The 17,547-nt window shown below is 34.8% G+C and overlaps 2 protein-coding genes and 1 pseudogene across 2 annotated transcripts in view; 2 read left to right on the top strand and 1 right to left on the bottom strand.

Annotated features, from left to right (window-relative positions):
• Window positions 1-7,016, top strand: part of LOC133861698 (uncharacterized) — a 28,040-nt gene extending 21,024 nt beyond the window's left edge. The window contains exons 13-19 of the mRNA XM_062297493.1: window positions 1,371-1,444; window positions 2,285-2,334; window positions 5,180-5,266; window positions 5,772-5,822; window positions 5,903-5,986; window positions 6,376-6,426; window positions 6,712-7,016. Of these exons, the coding sequence (XP_062153477.1) occupies window positions 1,371-1,444; window positions 2,285-2,334; window positions 5,180-5,266; window positions 5,772-5,822; window positions 5,903-5,986; window positions 6,376-6,426; window positions 6,712-6,795 (481 nt within the window). The 3' untranslated portion in view covers window positions 6,796-7,016. The remainder of the gene's footprint in view (window positions 1-1,370; window positions 1,445-2,284; window positions 2,335-5,179; window positions 5,267-5,771; window positions 5,823-5,902; window positions 5,987-6,375; window positions 6,427-6,711) is intronic.
• Window positions 7,017-10,195: 3,179 nt separating this feature from the next.
• On the bottom strand, window positions 10,196-11,403 carry LOC133859469 (probable galacturonosyltransferase-like 7; annotated as a pseudogene).
• Window positions 11,404-11,724: 321 nt separating this feature from the next.
• On the top strand, window positions 11,725-14,199 carry LOC133861042 (ras-related protein RABA1f). The gene is made up of 2 exons (XM_062296741.1): window positions 11,725-12,134; window positions 13,335-14,199. The coding sequence occupies exons 1-2, from the start codon at window positions 11,914-11,916 to the stop codon at window positions 13,765-13,767; spliced, it is 654 nt and encodes a 217-aa protein (XP_062152725.1). The 5' UTR covers window positions 11,725-11,913; the 3' UTR covers window positions 13,768-14,199.
• Window positions 14,200-17,547: the final 3,348 nt, after the last annotated feature.

Raw genomic sequence — 17,547 nt, 5'->3', positions numbered from 1 at the left:
TTAGTCTTATTGAGAGCGTAAGGCATCTCAAAGTACACTGGAAGTATACAAAAGGAAACACCCAACTAGGAATAGAAAAACGAACAAGGAAATTAGCAAAACTAATCGATAGTGGGAACAAAAAAATCACTGTCCAAAGATATAGAGGATGAAAGAACGAAGCTAGAATATCCTCCATGGAACTCTCCAAATCCTCGAAACACCTAAGATTTTTTTCCTTCCAAACACACTAAAAAATGCAAATTAGCACCATCTTCCATATTGCAGCGTTCCTCGGCCTTCCAAACTTCCATCAACAGGCAAACAAGTCGATAACTCTTCTAGGCATAACCCAAAACATACCAAAACGAGTAAAAATGCTATTCCATAGAGCGGAAGCCACATCACAGTGGAGAAGAAGGTAGTCTACTGAGGGGATCTCTCTTGCACAAGCAACATCTGTCCACAATGATGATATGCCTCTTCCTGAGATTATCCACAAGAAAGATTTTGCCTAGGGCTGCAGACTATGAAAAAAAAGCTGCCCTTGAAGGAGCCTAAGTCCGCCACACACTCTTCCAAGGGAAGGGTCTACCTTTAGAGCAGGCCAATGAGCTGAAGAAGGACTTGACCTTGAACAATCCTTTCTTGGAACAGGCCCACCAGAGCTTATCTGCACGATTTCTACTCACCATGGCTGAGTGCAACATCTGGAAAAAGGAAGCAAAGACATCCACTTTCCAATCATGTATCTCTCTAACAAAGCTCACGTCCCACTGACTTGAACAACCCAAAATCTCCATATTATCCACAACTGAGGCATTCTTCACACGAGCAATACCAAAGAGATCAGGAAAAGCTTCCTTCAGAACTGTATCCCCGCACCACAAATCGTGCCAAAATTTTGTCCTCACCCCATCCCCCACCTAAAATCTAGCAAAACCAAAGAAAGTCTCCCACCTTTTCCTGATATTCTTCCACAACCCCACTCCAAAGGCACCTACAGGTTCAAGGGAGCACTACCCGCCCCACAAACTGCCAAACTTGGAGTCCACCACAACTCTCCACCAAGCATCTCTCTCACTTCCATCCTACTCATTTAGCCACAAAGGTGTTGTTTCCCACTGAATCTCAAATTAAATTGTACTGTGAATAATTTAGTCTTACCATAATTGTACTTGCTTGTGAAGTTTGTGGTTTAGGACTTCAGAAGTGGTCATTGGACATTTTTGAGTATTTGATTATTCTATGCAATGGAATAATTGACAAATGGACATCCCCATTACCTTGCTTGAATTTTAATTGAAACTCTGTTTCATGTAGCCTTTGAAAGAGAAAAAAAAAAAAAGTAAAAAAAAAAAAGAATGTAATTCATTTGTTGTATTCTACAGGGGCCTGGTTGGTTACAGAAGCGTGTTTAGCAGCGATACTCGTGGAACTGGATTTATGCATCGTGCTTTCCTGAGTATGCATGTTCTACTAAAGATATTTGTGCATGTTGTTCTAGAGATTTTAATGTCCCTTTTAACATTTATTTTCCTCCACACTCATAACTTGGTGTCATGTCATTGGGTTATCATTAGCGGGGGCAATTTTTACTTATAAATAAATAAATAAAAAATCATTATTGGGGCAATTTTTCTTCCAATTGAATCATACTAAGCTACTTCAAGAGATACATAAGACATAAATTCTTGTTTGAAATCTTTTGGTTGCGCAAGTATTATATGTGCTTATGTTTGTGTATTGTATATATTAAAAGTTATGGATACATAAAAATATCTATAAATTTAATTTGAAAAATTGGATTTGGACTGGTTTATCCATATCTATACATGGATTGGTTTCATACCTAGAACTGTGATTGTGGGTTGGGTGTCATGATACTTGTTCATTACCAGTCTGACCTGATCTTCTGTTGGACTGTTTAAAATTGGCTTGATCTGAGATATTGAAAATGAATGATTTCAAATGCCTACTATGTATTGATACATACATAGTACATAGTACATATGTACTTATCAAAAATAAAATGTATTGATTTTTGTTAATCAATTTCCATAATTAATTAATAAGCTTTTTTTTTTTTCCTGGACCTTATTATTGCTAACTGTCAGAAGAATTCCTTGACCCTGAATTCTTTTAGATTATTTCCATTTGCAGATTGCACTTCGAAATATTTCCAATTTCTTTCACTCTTTGTAGTTTAATGTTGCATCTACTTACCAAAAATAGTTGTTTAATGTTGTTGCATCATTTAGTAGCAGTCTTGTTTATTCCTACTATTATTATCTGTTTTCTGCAGCCTACGAAAAATATCGGGGTCCTCTTGGCAATGTCCGTAAAGGAGTCTTGGTATGGTCATCTCTTGCCTTCTATTTTCTGATGGCTTAAGTTGAGTTTGTTATTCTATTTTCATCTACTATAGAGCAAGAATTCGAGGGTATAAATCACCAATAGGAAGATGTTTAGTTTTCTGTTAGTATTTATGTTATTATAACAACATATCTCTTTTCATGTATCAGTGATCTATGATGTTTTAATCTAAAGTACTTCTTTTCCTTTTTCCTTGTTTTTTTTCTGTACTTTTGGGAGATTTAGGAAGGCTTGGAGATGAGATGGATCAGTATTTACATAGATACACACAAGCAAACATACATACATACATACATACAATATGCATGCATATTGGTGTATCGAACCCTACCTACTTGTATTTGCTAACCATATTGGTGTCGGTATAATCTGAACCTGATTTTTATAACGTAAAACTAAAATTATGTTAAAACGAATTTTCTGAATCTCATTATTCTACAAACTGAAGCAATACCTTGTTGTACAACTAAGTTATGATATGTAACACTGATACGTTGGTGTATTATTGCACGGCTGTCCATCGTGTAAGAAATACTTCATATTTCAGCAGTTCTAAGTATCGATTTCTTTACTTTGCTATTGAGACCTACAGAAAGAAAAAGCATCCATTCTCCCTTGACAGAACAAATATATTAGGCTGTAAAACCTTACTCTATAGCTGAGCATTCATTGAATATTTATAGGAGAATTACAAGAGTGCATAATGGACTAGGACTCCTATACACGCTGATCATAATAGATTAACACTCCTATACATACTGAAAGTAGGACTCTTTAACTCCCATCTATTTAGCATACAATTAGACTTAGGACTCTAGCTTAGAACCAGGAGTCTGGATGAGACCGGATGAGATAGACTTCTTATCAACCACTTTCGGATAGAGTTGTGCCGCACAAGACTCATACTTGGAATGAGAGTCTTGTGTTGTAGTTGCATTAATATCCCTGCGCTGGAGGAAAAATGAGCGCAGGAAAAATGAGAAGAAAAAGGCAGTTCACGAGAAACAGATGGCATAAAGGAATATGTGCATGTAATAGTTTGAAGAATTAAACTCCCCATTTGGTGAAAATTCTCTTTCTTCTTAAAACTAATATATAGGTTCATTTACATATTATTCTAATGTCGACAATGAAAATGATCTTTAGCTTCTTAAATGGACACTTTGAGAGAATTATCAATATCTAACATCCATCTGGCGAGAACTCCCATGGTAGCAAATATAACAAACTCTTTCACTGCAATCCTAAAATGATCCATAATTATTTAGCATATCACTGGGTCTTACTTCAATCTATGTCTGGTTTAATTTCTGTTTTTATTTTTTTTAATGTTTTTTCATTTCTTTTAACATTAATTTCTGCAAGATAGTATCTAGTTATACTGGGGTCCACTGATATTATGGCGGATGCTGTGTGGTTGAGATTTAAACATTGAAATCAGTTTATCTTGCTATTTTTTGAAGAATTGGAAGCCGTTGTTCTAGCTAATTTTTTAAGCATTTTCTCACATTACTAGGTAAAGCTCCTTCCACCTCTCTGCTTTTTGGGAAATGGTATTGTCATAGTTTTGGTGGGTTTATCCTTAAGGAACGCTTATACCTTTCACTTTTTTGAAATATGTTCTTTCTTTTTATGAAAAAAAAAAAAAAAAAAAAAAAAAAAAAAAAAAAAAAAAAAAAAAAAAATTCAAATGAAATCATGTTTAACTCCATTCTAGAAATATGGAGGATTACTTACAATTTAAGGGTTTTACCTAAGTGGAAACGAGAGTATATGGGCTTTAAGTTTAGTAAAAGTTGATAAAGATGAAACCATAGTAAAATTTTGATGGTCAACAGACACCAAAGAGTGAGGAGAGAAGAGTGACGAGGATGTGGCCTATCGAATAAGAGCTTTGTAGGTGAAATGGAGAAGTGCATCCACTATTGTGACTGTAAAATACGTTGTAGGGAAATTTTACAGTATTAGTGTTAGACTGACTATGCTCTATGATGCAATTTCTTTCTTTCTTTCTTTCTTTTTTGATAAGTGTTAGAAACTTTTATAAAAAAAAGCGTAAGGCGCCTCTACATACATAGACAGTATACAATGGGAACACCTAACAAGAAAGATTGGGTTGTTAACAAGAAAGATTTTCATCAAATGAGGATAATCAAATGAGAATGTTGAGATGGATGAGTGGAAATATTAGGAAAGATAAGATAAGGAGTAATCTGATTAAAGGTGACATTGACCCCTATTGAGAGAAAGATGAGAGAAAGGTGGACTTAAATTTCATGAATAGAAATAATGGTGAAGAAGGATATGATTAAATAAAGAGATGACTCAGAATATGATTTTAGACACAGTATACTGGTGAAGTTCACGTGGCGAACCCTGATTAGTTAAAAAAGATTCATAAATTTGGCCCTAATTTAATTGTAATTGATGTTTAGTTGAGTTCAGTTTATTTCAAGGGCACTATTTTGTTTAAAGGATCTCTCTCTCTCTCTCTCTCTCTCTCTCTCTCTCTCTCTCTCATACAGTTCCAGCTTCAATGCTGAAAAAACATCTTAAATTTTGTTGTTAATATATTTGATATTTCCATATGTTATTGAAGGAAAAAATACAGACAGAAAGAATAACTTTTCTGTTGCATTTAAAAAAGATTAGGTTGATTTTACCTGATGATCTTGTTGGTATTTGATGCCTTGGAAACATCCATCGCAATCACATTTCTATAATGCTTTGCTAATTGAAGTAGATTTTGGAGTTGAATGCTTTCTGTTTTCTACCATTTTCTCAGTCATGAACCTTATTTTGTTTTCTGCTTTTAATTGAACAGGTATCAATGGGCTATGGTACAGTCACAGCTTATGCACTAATGAGTTTAGAAGCTCGTGGAACTCTCTTTGTGACTCCTGGGATGGAGGTTGACATAAACCTCCCAACTTCCATTAGTTATTACACATTTGATCAGTGAAGGTTTCCTGCTTTCAGTTTTGTTATAAGCAAAAAAATATATATAGGCATAGTATATTCCTCTGAATTAAATCAATAAATCCCATGGAGCTTTTTCCACAAAATTAAGTCCTCATTTGTCTAATTGTTTTCATGAAATTTACTTATCAAAAAAAAAAAAAAAAAAAAATTCATGAAATTTGAGTATATATCCCTTTGATTGAGTATCATTGCTACTTTTTTTTTTGGGCTATATGTTGGTGTCTGCTGAAATGCTTTCTTACTGCCTGTGTTGCCATATTTTTTCTCTCAAGATGCAAGTGGGATTCTTAGCTGTCCCACAAGTGTGATCCCACTTTGTGTTTTAAAGTGGTAAAAGAAGTTTGAGACGCAGTTATCCTTAACGTTTAAAGTGTCACCTTAGAACCTGTCCTCTTATATGACACAAAGCTGACTGTTTGTTCTTTCGTGTGTAGTCATATGATGGCATGATTGTGGGTGAGCATTCACGGGATACGGATCTAGATGTAAGAATATCTATGCCTTTCACATTATATATTAGCGTTAAATTCTTGTAGCTTATCTTGCAATGATTGCCTTTCTGCAGATCAATCCAGTTAGGGCTAAAGAACTTACTAATGTGCGTGCTGCTGGGAAAGACGAGAATGTGAAGCTATCTCCTCCTCGTTTAGTATGTATTTGTTTGTCATCGTGTTCTTACTTTTATGTTTCTATTTCCTCCGGTGGGTTGTATGCAAGCATCTAATATATATGCCTAAAAAATAAAGTGTATGATTCACTAATACACAGAACCTGGTAAGGTACTGATAGGTACCACAATATCTGACTTGATATTCTTGACCATCCTGCATGATAACTCTCTTACCATAGGATATGGTGACTCGTCTGTGTAAGTTTTGGTGATATTATTGAATCAGTCAAGCTACCTTGTTAAGAAATTTTGACATCCTAAAATGTCGAAACAGTAGGCAGATTTTGGTAGTCATGAACAAAGACTTTCTTCACTTTCACATTTGACTTGTGGTGTGGTTGCTTACATCTGAATGCATATGGTTGCAGATGACTCTTGAAGAAGCCATTGGTTATGTAGCTTCAGATGAACTGATCGAGGTAAGTTGCGCAAACTAATTTTGTTGTAGAAGAAATTAACTTCTTTCAGGCCCTTACATTTCTTGCATATATTTTTGAAGTTACTGTTATGCCACGGATGTTGTCCTATATTGACAGCAGATTCCGAAATTTTCTTATAAATTTTGGAATGAAAATATTTGCATTGTAATTTTGTTACTGCTAGAGGCTTCCTGATTTGTTTGCAGTATTGTTATTTGTGGAGTTTAATTTATTTTTAAGCGAATGATGCTAATTATCTAATATCATCTTGTCTTTTCTATGAAGGTTACACCAAAATCCATTCGGTTAAGGAAGAAATACCTAGATGTCAGCAAGCGTAAAAGCATGAGTAAAAAGCCAAAGGACTGAAGGAAGCATTTGTCCTTGATGCAGTTTTGTGACCTTATTATGATTATTCATAATTCTACTGGTGTACTATAAAGAGGTGATTATCATATATACTCAATTCTCTATCTCTGCCTCAATTTAGGTTTACATTGAATACTGAAATATTCTTTCATAAATGATGAAAAAGGAAAGTCGATGTTGTATTTATAAGAAACAATAAATGCAATGAGGTATTTACTCAATTTTTGTACCTTTTTTCAGTTGTAGTTTTTACTGAAGCTTATCTTACCTCTCACCACAACCTGTAGTTAGTAGTTTTTTAATTTTCTTAAAACTTTCTTTGGTGTTGCCACGTTAGTCTCTACACCCCTCGTGGATGATTAGTTGCTGCATTTTCAGTTCTAAATATCTTTAGTGGGGGTAATTTAGTTTGTTCTGTAATTCTGTTCTGGATTGGGATCTCCAGCAATTTGGTGCTTTTTTTCTTTTTTTCTTTTTTTTTTTTAATATAAATTGCTAGCAATTTTGGTTGTACATTGTGTGAGAGCTAAAATGGAACTTACGTACCTAAATAATTTTTTTTTTTTTTTTTAGGTTGCCTAGCCACCTATTTGGGTAAATGGATCCCATGTGAGCATTCTCACAATGTGCTGTCCAAATTACTAGCAGTTTGAGTAGCACATTGTGAGAGAGTTCTTATAAAACCTATTATTATCCATTGATATATGGTTCCACCATGTTTATTGCTTCATATATATGGTTACTCATTTTAAAATGCTTTACTTATTCGATAATCACATGATTTATTAAAAATACTCATAATTTTTAAAAATACACGTGATTACACGTGAGAATCATGTATATTTTGAATATATGTAAGTTCAATAAATCGAGTTAGAGAAAGAATAATGATTCACTGCCACCTAAAGATACAACTTTTCACCACCTTGCCTATGTGGCAAGGTGGTCCCCCACTACTTCTTAAATTTTTTTATTTTTTAAAATTAAATTAAGGTAGGGGACCATCTTGCCACATATGCAAGATGGTAAAAAGTTGTATGTTTAGGTGGTAGTGAATCATTACTCTTAGAGAAAATTTATATACCCCTGTTTCAAGGAAACGTTGTTCCGGTCAAATATGAAATGCAATTTGTTGTTTGCCTTTAGGATGCTGGACTAATATTATTCACCGGAAAAGTATCTTTTGTAAAATTAAAAAATTAAAAAAAAAAAAAAAAAATCTATAACAAGAAACTAAAAAACCAAAAAAAAAAAAAAAAAAATTAAATTAAAACTTAAAAAGAAAAAAAAAATCAATTGATTTTTTAACAAAATGAAAAAAAAGAAAAAAGAAAAAAGAAAAAAGAAAAAAGAAAAAAGGAAAAAATTTTAAAAATTAAAAAATTAATTGAATTAAAAACAATATATTTTTTAAAAAACGAATTTTGTTTTGAAAAAAATAATGAAAAAACCAAGGGGGAAATTTTATTTTAATTTTTTTAAACAACTAAATTTTGTTTTCTTAATTTATTTTTCGTTTTTTTTTTAATTTATAAGAATATTTTTGTCTTATTTAAAAATTTTAAGGCCATTTTTGTATTTTTACTAGTTTTAGAGGACACTTTAATATTTTTTTAATAGTTTAGAAAGAAAATTGACACAATTAGTATTTAATAATTTAGAGGAAGTTGACAATAGAATAGTACTTTCAACGAGATATTTGTACCTTTTTTATTTTTTTCAAAAATCAAAGTTATTATATATAGTCGTTTAAATGTAGAAGTGATTGGGAAGCACATTTTTTTAGTTAAAGGCTGAGTTTTGCGTGTTGTTCTCAGCTTTCTAGACTTTTCAATTAGATTCAACAACCTCAAGCGACGACGCCGCCGCCGCCATTCACTCTTTCAAATTCATCAACCGATCGATTAACCCATTCAACTCCTCTTTTATTTGAGATTATATCAACATTTTTTTTTTTCATTTTTTTTTTTTTTTTTTTTATCTTCCTTTATCAAAGTTAAAAAAAAAAAAGTTTAAAGAAGCATTTCATGGGACATAAATTTCTCACAAACTAGTTCGTAAAAAATTTTTTTACAAATCAAATTTTAAAAGTAACATGTGTCTCTTGCATATGAGAAATACATTTTTTAATAGCATAAACTTCTCACGTGCTTTTCTAATAGCTTAAAGAACGTGTGTTACCTTAATAAGCTGTTTTGTATAAGTTTTATCCGAGCCGATTTGTAAAGAAATTTTGTCTCGTTCCATGCCTCATCCTTTTTGTTGAACACCTGAAGTGCTCCGCTGACAAAAACAAGCAATTCCATTTCCTCTTGAACTAGTCAAAGGAAAATTAAAAAAAAAATTAATTAAATGGAGAATAAAAACAGAATAAAACAAAAGGCATGATGGAAGCTTGGAACTTTAATCAAGATTGTGAAAAGGACAAAAGGCTTCCTTGTGTATATGGATGGTATCATCCTGAGGAAGGTACTCTTGTAATCTTGCTTGGTCTATTTTTTGGGGCTTTTATGAAAGCAACCCCTTGGAATAACCTTCCTTGACTCACCTCACCTACATTAATTAATTCATTTCGTTAAATCATTGAAAGATAATGACAAATATATGTGAAAAATCATATATAAAAAAAAAAAAAAAAAAAAAGAGAACTGTTTGTGGGTAGGAATAATTTCAGCTTATTATATGCAGTAACAAATTTTCACTTTTTATTAGAAGCAACTGAAATAAAATGGTATCCATTTCCCTAATTTTAGAGAGAGAAAAAAAGCATATAAATTTTAAAGACAAAATATTAAAAAAAAATAAAAGAAAATAATAGTAAAGTTGCACTTTGGGGTGTCAATTTGAGTTTTTGTGCAGGTTTGGATCGTGTTAATGCGTGTCTATAAGACTATATAGATCAACTATAATTGAACCATTTAATTAAACGAGTTTCACTCCTCAATCTTAACCTGCTAATTTCGTGTTGGATTTGTGTCGAATTCACGAGTAGTATAAAACATTAGCAGCCCTTATATCATATGTCAAATTGGGGTCGTGTCTAGACATGGATATAGATTATATATATTAATCATAACCCGACTCATTTAATTCAACAAATCAAATCTCTTAATCCTAAGTTGTTAATTTTGTATTGAATATATATCGAATTCGCAGATTGTATAAAAAATTAATGGAAAAAATATACTTTACCCCTAAATGTTTTACATTTTTTTCAATCTTGCTTCCAAAGTGAGGAAAAAAAAAAATTGTAATGCACCCCAACCAAGTTTTAAAAATTTTCAATGTTGTCCATCTGTTACTTAAGTCCGTCATTTTTCACAGAAATAGATCTACGTGCGACGCACATAGGTTTTTAAGATCAACTCTTCCTGAAATATCCCTATAAAAATCAACTCTTCTAGATCTCCATCCACCACTCAATCCGACTTGTGTACACGACCCGCCTCCACCGTACCAGATCTATCACCATCATGCCGGTGTTGAAGTAGCACAACTTTCGGCCCTTGTATGCGCCAGAGAGTTGCTGATTCGACCAAAACCCCGCTGTGAAAAGTACTTCATGAAAATGGCGTGGCAATACTTTGACATTCCGATCATTCTGGAGCTGAGCCTCGTGGTCCAAAGCTTAGAGATATCATCAACCACGACAAGATCAGAGTCTAGCTATATCACTCTCCACACGTAAGGCTCGTGTAACGACCCACCCCAAAGACATAATATTATCTGCTCTTAACTCTTCCAAACCAAACTTCTCAGGAAGTCATCCATCGTAGTACTACTTTCACAAAAGCATGCTTAACTATGAAGTTCTGATAGGTTCATGACCATTACGGCTTTAAAACGCGTTGTGTCAAGAATGATGTTTTTATATATATAAGCACATCCTCATTCCCAAGCGATGTGGGACGTCAAAATCATCCCTTTTGAGACCCAACTTCTTTGCTAGCGACCCTCATGAAATCACCTCATTCTTGGCGTCCCAACTAATGCCCACTAACGACCCTCATAAGCTTGTGCACACTCCCCCCAAACATGACATCGAGTGCCTGCTAGCTACCCTCATAGGCTTGTGCACACTCCCCCCATCTCAGGCTGGTTAATGACTTTGATACCATTTGTAACAACCCACCCCAAAGACACAAAATATTCCGCTTTTGACCTATCTGAATCAGACTTCCTAGAATGTCACTCATTTTTGATACTACTCTCGCAGAAGCATGCTTGACTACGAAGTTCTGATAGGTTCATAGCCATTACGACTCTAAAATGCATTGTGTCAAAAATGGTGCCGTTTATACATATAAGTACATCCCCATTCCCAGATGATGTGGGACGTCACAGCTCGAGCAGATCCGCCAAGTAATTCCTTGCGTAGTTCAACGGCTACTCGAGCACTTGCCTCACTGATGTTGAGATTAGTCCTCGCACGATCTCCGGATCGAAGTAGTAGACCTTGAACTTCAGGTGAGGGAAAGTGGATTGGACAAGGGTTTCCAGATTCGTCTCCGAGACCGAAAAGTGGAAGAAGATGCTTTTCAGGTAACCCTAGTGCTGCAAGATCGAATGGACAGCGGTGATCAAGCCACAAAGGTACTCCACGTCGAGTGTGATCACCACCCCCCCAATTTTTTTCGTTAGTTTTTTTTTTTTTTTTTTTTTTTTTTAAAAAAAAGATTTTTCAAGGGATATTTTTAAAAGAATTGCTCTTAAAAACCCACTATCGTTGCACGTGGGTCTATTTCTGTAAAAAAATACGGACTTAAGTAACGGATGGATACTACTGAAAATTTTTAAAACTTGGTTGGAGTGCATTGTAGTTTTTTCACTTTATAGACAAGATTAAAAAAGAGGAAAAAATTGGGGTAAAATGTCTTTCCCCAAAAATTAGTTCATTTAAACCATTTTCTCCCTGGTATTTGTTTACCCATTTGAACTTTAAATTTCTCTTTCTCTCTCTCTTCTGAATGCCAGGATTTCAAAATTCAAAAAGTATTCCTCGATCCAATTCCATATAAAGTTATAAACCCAAATCCCAAATTCCATGCACTCTTAATTTGGCATCTCAAATTTCCTTTTACAACAAAGTCCCCAAAAACAACTACTAAGGAAACTCATATGGGGGCGTATAGAGCCGACGATGACTACGACTACCTATTCAAGGTGGTGCTAATCGGCGACTCCGGCGTCGGCAAGTCCAATCTGCTTTCCAGGTTCACCAGAAACGAGTTCAGCCTCGAGTCCAAGTCCACCATCGGCGTTGAATTCGCCACGCGAAGCATTCACGTCGACGATAAGGTCGTCAAGGCCCAGATTTGGGACACCGCCGGCCAAGAAAGGTCGATCCCATTATCATTTTTTCTCGTTTCTGTCTCTTTGTTTTGTTCGTTTTTGTTAGAATTTTTTTGATGGGTTTTTATTTATTTATTTAATGTCGATCTTGAATTTTTTTGGCAATGTTGAATTTGGGACCTGGCGGTTCTTCGATACTTGGGTTGTGGGCAATGATTTTGTGTGCTGGATTAATGGGTAGTGAATATTTCTTTAGAATTTTCCTGGGTTTTGATTGTTAAGGCTTTTAGTTTGTCACGATTGAGTAAATGTTAATTAATTAGTTTCGCTTTCCATTTCCTTCTCGTTGATTTGTTTTCCATTTCCTTTTCATGGGATTAGCACCATCAACATGCAACATTTTTGTGTTGTATTATTTTATTTTAATTAGCTTTTGTGAAAGATGGAAATAAATTCATGGTCTAAGATAATTATTATGACATGAAAAATTTGATTAAAAGAGTGGGTTTCTAAATGGGATAAAATTGATTTCTTTCTAGGTTGAATTGAACATCTATGGAGGTTGTGGTCTCAATAGGTTGCTGTTTCAGTTTTTTGGAGTTTAGCTCATTCATCTATTTGGTGAATCAATTAGGACAGCCAATGGCTTTGCTACTTTTGGGCGTAACATAGTTGGTCAGATATCACCATATACTTGTCTTTGTGGCCATAGTACCTATACTCCTTTACAAGGGTAGGTTTTGTGCTCCACTAGTGGGTGGGGAGGGTTTTGGGTGGAAAAGAAATCCTTAAGGTTTAAGTGAGAAAATTTCAGGCAATTGATGATACTTCTTACAATAAAGTGATAAAACTAAATAAAATTTTTTACTTATTGTTTTATGATGTTTTGGTTCCAAAATTGGAAAGGAAAAATGATCTCATCTAAAAACTAATCTGAATAGTTGTGAAGTGACTGTTGTTGCACTTTAGGGTCTTAAAATCCCTTATTTTTCTTGCATTTCGTGGTAACTATTCCATCTTAAGGCACTGACTGAACTGATACTCTAGCTTTTCTTTTTTGGTATTTTACTTTGGACCTTCCTCTATATACTAGGAGGAAATCACTTGTTTCTACCTTTTACTCTTTTTTTGCTAAATATACTCATTTCCTTTATTTGTGGAACAGAATAATTTGCTGTTACTGTTGATACCATGTTATCTTTTTTTGAAGAGTGGACCTTTGTCTCATTTGATTTTCTTTGCCACAGATACCGTGCAATCACAAGTGCGTACTACCGAGGAGCTGTTGGTGCATTGCTTGTTTATGATGTCACTAGACATGTCACTTTTGAGAACGTGGAGAGATGGCTAAAGGAGCTTCGGGATCATACTGATTCCAACATTGTGATCATGCTTGTTGGAAACAAGGCAGATTTGCGTCACTTGCGTGCAGTTTCGACCGAGGATGCCACTGCATTTGCCGAGAGAGAGAATACATTTTTCATGGAGACCTCTGCCCTAGAGGCCTTGAATGTGGAAAATGCCTTCACTGAAGTGCTCACTCAGATATATCGTGTAGTCAGCAAGAAGGCTCTTGATGTTGGGGACGACCCAGCAGCCTTGCCTAAGGGACAGACTATTAATGTTGGCAGTAAAGATGATGTATCAGCTGTGAAAAAAGTTGGATGCTGCTCTGCATAGCAGTAACAAATCGTGGAAGTCCTGGTGGTCTAAAATAGTTTCTCCTGTTTCAAAATTTTTTACGTTCCTATGTGGTTTATAACACATCTTTGTTACATCTTAGAGTGAGACCACATGGAATGCATAGTTCAAATGTGGTGTTATGAGGTAAACCAAGGCTCTAGAAATCTTGTTGGAGTTATGCTAAATGCCCTGGCATTTAGTTCATTCTCTGCCTTGGGTGCAAGCTACTCATTCTCTGTCTCTTCTTATATTTTTCCCCTTTTTCTTTTTCACCTTTTGGAGTGTTATTTTAGTTCATAGCTGGTACGTGTCCCTTAGATTAGGTTACATTTGATTGCGTCGGATTGGAATTTTGAGGTGTATTGGGATAATTGTGTTCTTGTATTTGATTGATTTACTATATGGTATTAAAATTCATGTTTGCCTCAAGTTTTGTTTGTTTCCCTTTGTTCTTTTCACTGTACTGGTTGTTTGCTTGATTGATGTTGAATCAAGAGCCACGGAGGATTGATTGAATGGTGTGGCTTGGGATAGTGATACCATGAATGCATTGATCTTTTTCCTTTTTTTTCTCCTTTTTTTATTTTTTTGTTTTTATAGTTATTTGATCTGATTGAATGGTGTGGCTCCGGTTTAGTTTCATTTGTGCAAAACGCAACTAAAAAAGCAGAGGATTTTTGGACCCCATTGTATTTTGAAAAAATATTTACTATAACCCTTTGCATATTATTTCTGGAGGAGCAAATAATTTTTACAAAAAAGCAACTTTGTAAGGCATAACATTCCGTTTTCCTCTTTTCTTTTACTTTTATCTAACAAACGATTCACTTGTACGTGAGTTACTTAGTTTCTTCCGGCTGCGTTCAAAGTTGTCGATAACTTCCTCTAGCACTTAACGATGTACTTGTACGTTAGTCTTTACTTAGTTTCTTCCGACTATGTCCAAAGTTGTCGATAACTTACTCAAGTATTGTATTGTATGCTTAATTACTAGGATGAATAGATTCTAATCCCAACGAAACCCTCAAAAAGGTTGTGTGGGTTTTAACTAGGATCCGAGTTTTGCCACATAAAGACATGATTATAATATCTCATTGAATAATGAATGTGTCAATTCTTAAAAGAAGTGAGCATCACGGGTCAACAAACCAAAGCACTCCCCACTAACAGTGGGATGATCATGGCCTTCACAAAAGTTAATATGTAATGATATACAAGGTAAGAGTTGTAAGATCAGTCCCTAACTTCTCTGACCCGTGATGTCCCTAACTTATAGTTGCAATTTTAGACATTTAATTCTCTTCTTTTTGTACTCATGCCAAAATGTTTCTTTACTGAGATATCAATCTTGACACATATTTGTGAAGTTCAATAAATATACTCTTTGTGAAACACATTATGTTATAAAATACTTCATTTCTATTTTGAATTGTGTTTATCATAATTTTTTGTATAAAATAGAAAAAGAAGCTAAGAAAAAATAAGTTATCTTATCATTTCATTTTAATTCGGCCCCTCCAAAGATGAATTCCGGGCTCGGGCTCGGGCTCCGCCACTGCCCATTATGGAAAAGAATCAAACACATATCAGGCCCATCAATAAGAATGACTATATATAGTATCCTTGTTTTTAGTCATTCGTTTAGGATCAATGCTCTCTAACGGATCGTTCATCTTAAATGGACATGATAAGAATAGAAATCATTTGTAATAAATAGTAATTAATTTATTTACTTTAAATTAATGGATTTGTTTACATTTAAAATTATTCAAATAATTAACTTGTAAAGCTCTAAAAATACAGTATTATTATATACAATCAAATCAATTAAGAAAAGATGTAACATCTTAGATTTTCATATGTGGATGTAGACTTATGGTTGAACCACGTAATTTCTGTATCTTTTTTCCTCAACTTCCTTCTCTTTACTTTATTATGAAATTCTACGCCAGTCAAACGCTGCAATGAAATACATGACAATCATTTACAATTTCTTCCATTTACCTTCGTTTTCTTCATCTCTGTTGAAGCTTTTGAAAACAGATTATGTAAGGGCCATAGGGGTGTCATTCCGGGCTTGTTATGACTAGCCGGGAAACCGTATCCGGGCACCAACCAGTTCCGAAAAACCATTTTGGTACTAAGTTATTTATAACCGGGTAATCGGGCACCTGAAACCAGAACCGATTATTCAGTTCTTAAAAATTCGGTTATAACCAGGTAACCTACTCCGAGTATATATATATATATATATATATCCGTATCTACTCTCACTCACTCACTATCACATGTGCATGAGGCTTTGAGGAGCCTGGCTTCCATTCCTTAAAATTTAAATCCTTATCTTCTCTCTCACACATTGACGTCGTTTCATTGGCTTATGTACTGGCACCGTAAAACTACACCGTGTCTTCTCTCACACGCACCGTTGTCTTTACTATTTAGCAAATGACAACTGTGAGCCATTTTATTTGCTCAACTTATCTACATCTGCCACGTGCATTTCTAGATACTTCTAACTTCCATCCGTTTCAAGCGAATCAAGTCTTCAACTCTTCATCGCTTCTTCTTCTCATTTCTTTCATTATCTTCTTTCATATCTCAGAGTCAAATGCCGTCCTCTTGCTCGGTATATGTTGGCATGTGTTGTTTGATTGGTCTTATAATGCAAATGTTCATTGAAAATTATCGATCTGATTGTAGTTTTTTGTTTTTGGTTTCGTTTGGTTGGTTAAAAAATTTTGAATCGATATAATTTTTTGTTTTTTCAAGTACCCGATTCGAATAATTGGGAACACCCGGAAAAACCGGATAACCGCTGGTTACCGGATCTGGTTACTGATTTTCAATAACTGGGGACCCCGAAGCCGGTTCTTGGTTTTAGCCAATAACCAGGAACCAGCTTCGGGTTTACACCCCCTAAAAGGCCATGCTCAACAGTGTCTGCAAATGAAGTGTAAATGTGAAAGGGGTGAACTTTACAATTTAGTAAGTAAAACACCAAAACAAGAGATAAATTATATTTAAAAACATTTATTTGAAGTAAATCTTTATTATAAGTCATAAATAATAGTTCAAGCAACATTATTTGTCTGGAACTTGTAATAAATGATAAGTGATTAAAATTTAAAGCATAAACTCATAATTATTTTAACTTAAATCATTTATGACTTCTAAATCAATTAAGGTTTGTAAATCAATCAAAACTTCCTTGCTTTTTTAATGAACATTACTTTCTTACGGAACTTGTTTCTCCATTAGGCCAGTTCCGCATTCCTTAAGCCCTAAGCTGCACAAGTTGGCGCATCTCGAATGACCTCATGAGCTCAATCTTGTGACCACATGAGAGTTGCCTTAGGTGGGGATTTTTCATGATCGATAGACCATGACCCAGCAAAAGACTGTCACCACAATAAGGATATGGGCTATCAGAGAAGGTGTGACGTCCCACATCGCCTGGGAATGGGGATGTGCTTATATGTATAAACGCACATTTCTTGACACAACGCGTTTTAAAGCCGTGATGGCCATGAACTTATCAAAACTCCGTAGTTAAGCGTGTTTCTGCGAGAGTAGTACCATGATGAGTGACCTCTTGGGAAGTCTGGTTTGTGAGAGCCTTAAGCGGATAATATTGTGTTGTTGGGGATGGGTCGTTACAGAAGGTCACTCGGCTAATAGTCCATATTCATCGGCCACCCCCATTTGGCTTCTTGGAGGCGGGTGAACCACCATCATGGGTCGTGGGGGTGGCTCGCTACCCTGATTCTTGCTAGA

Source organism: Alnus glutinosa, chromosome 2, assembly GCF_958979055.1.
Source record: "Alnus glutinosa chromosome 2, dhAlnGlut1.1, whole genome shotgun sequence".
NCBI lineage: Eukaryota > Viridiplantae > Streptophyta > Magnoliopsida > Fagales > Betulaceae > Alnus > Alnus glutinosa.
Note: the sequence above shows the minus strand (reverse complement) of the source record. Positions and strands in the feature narration are given on the sequence as shown.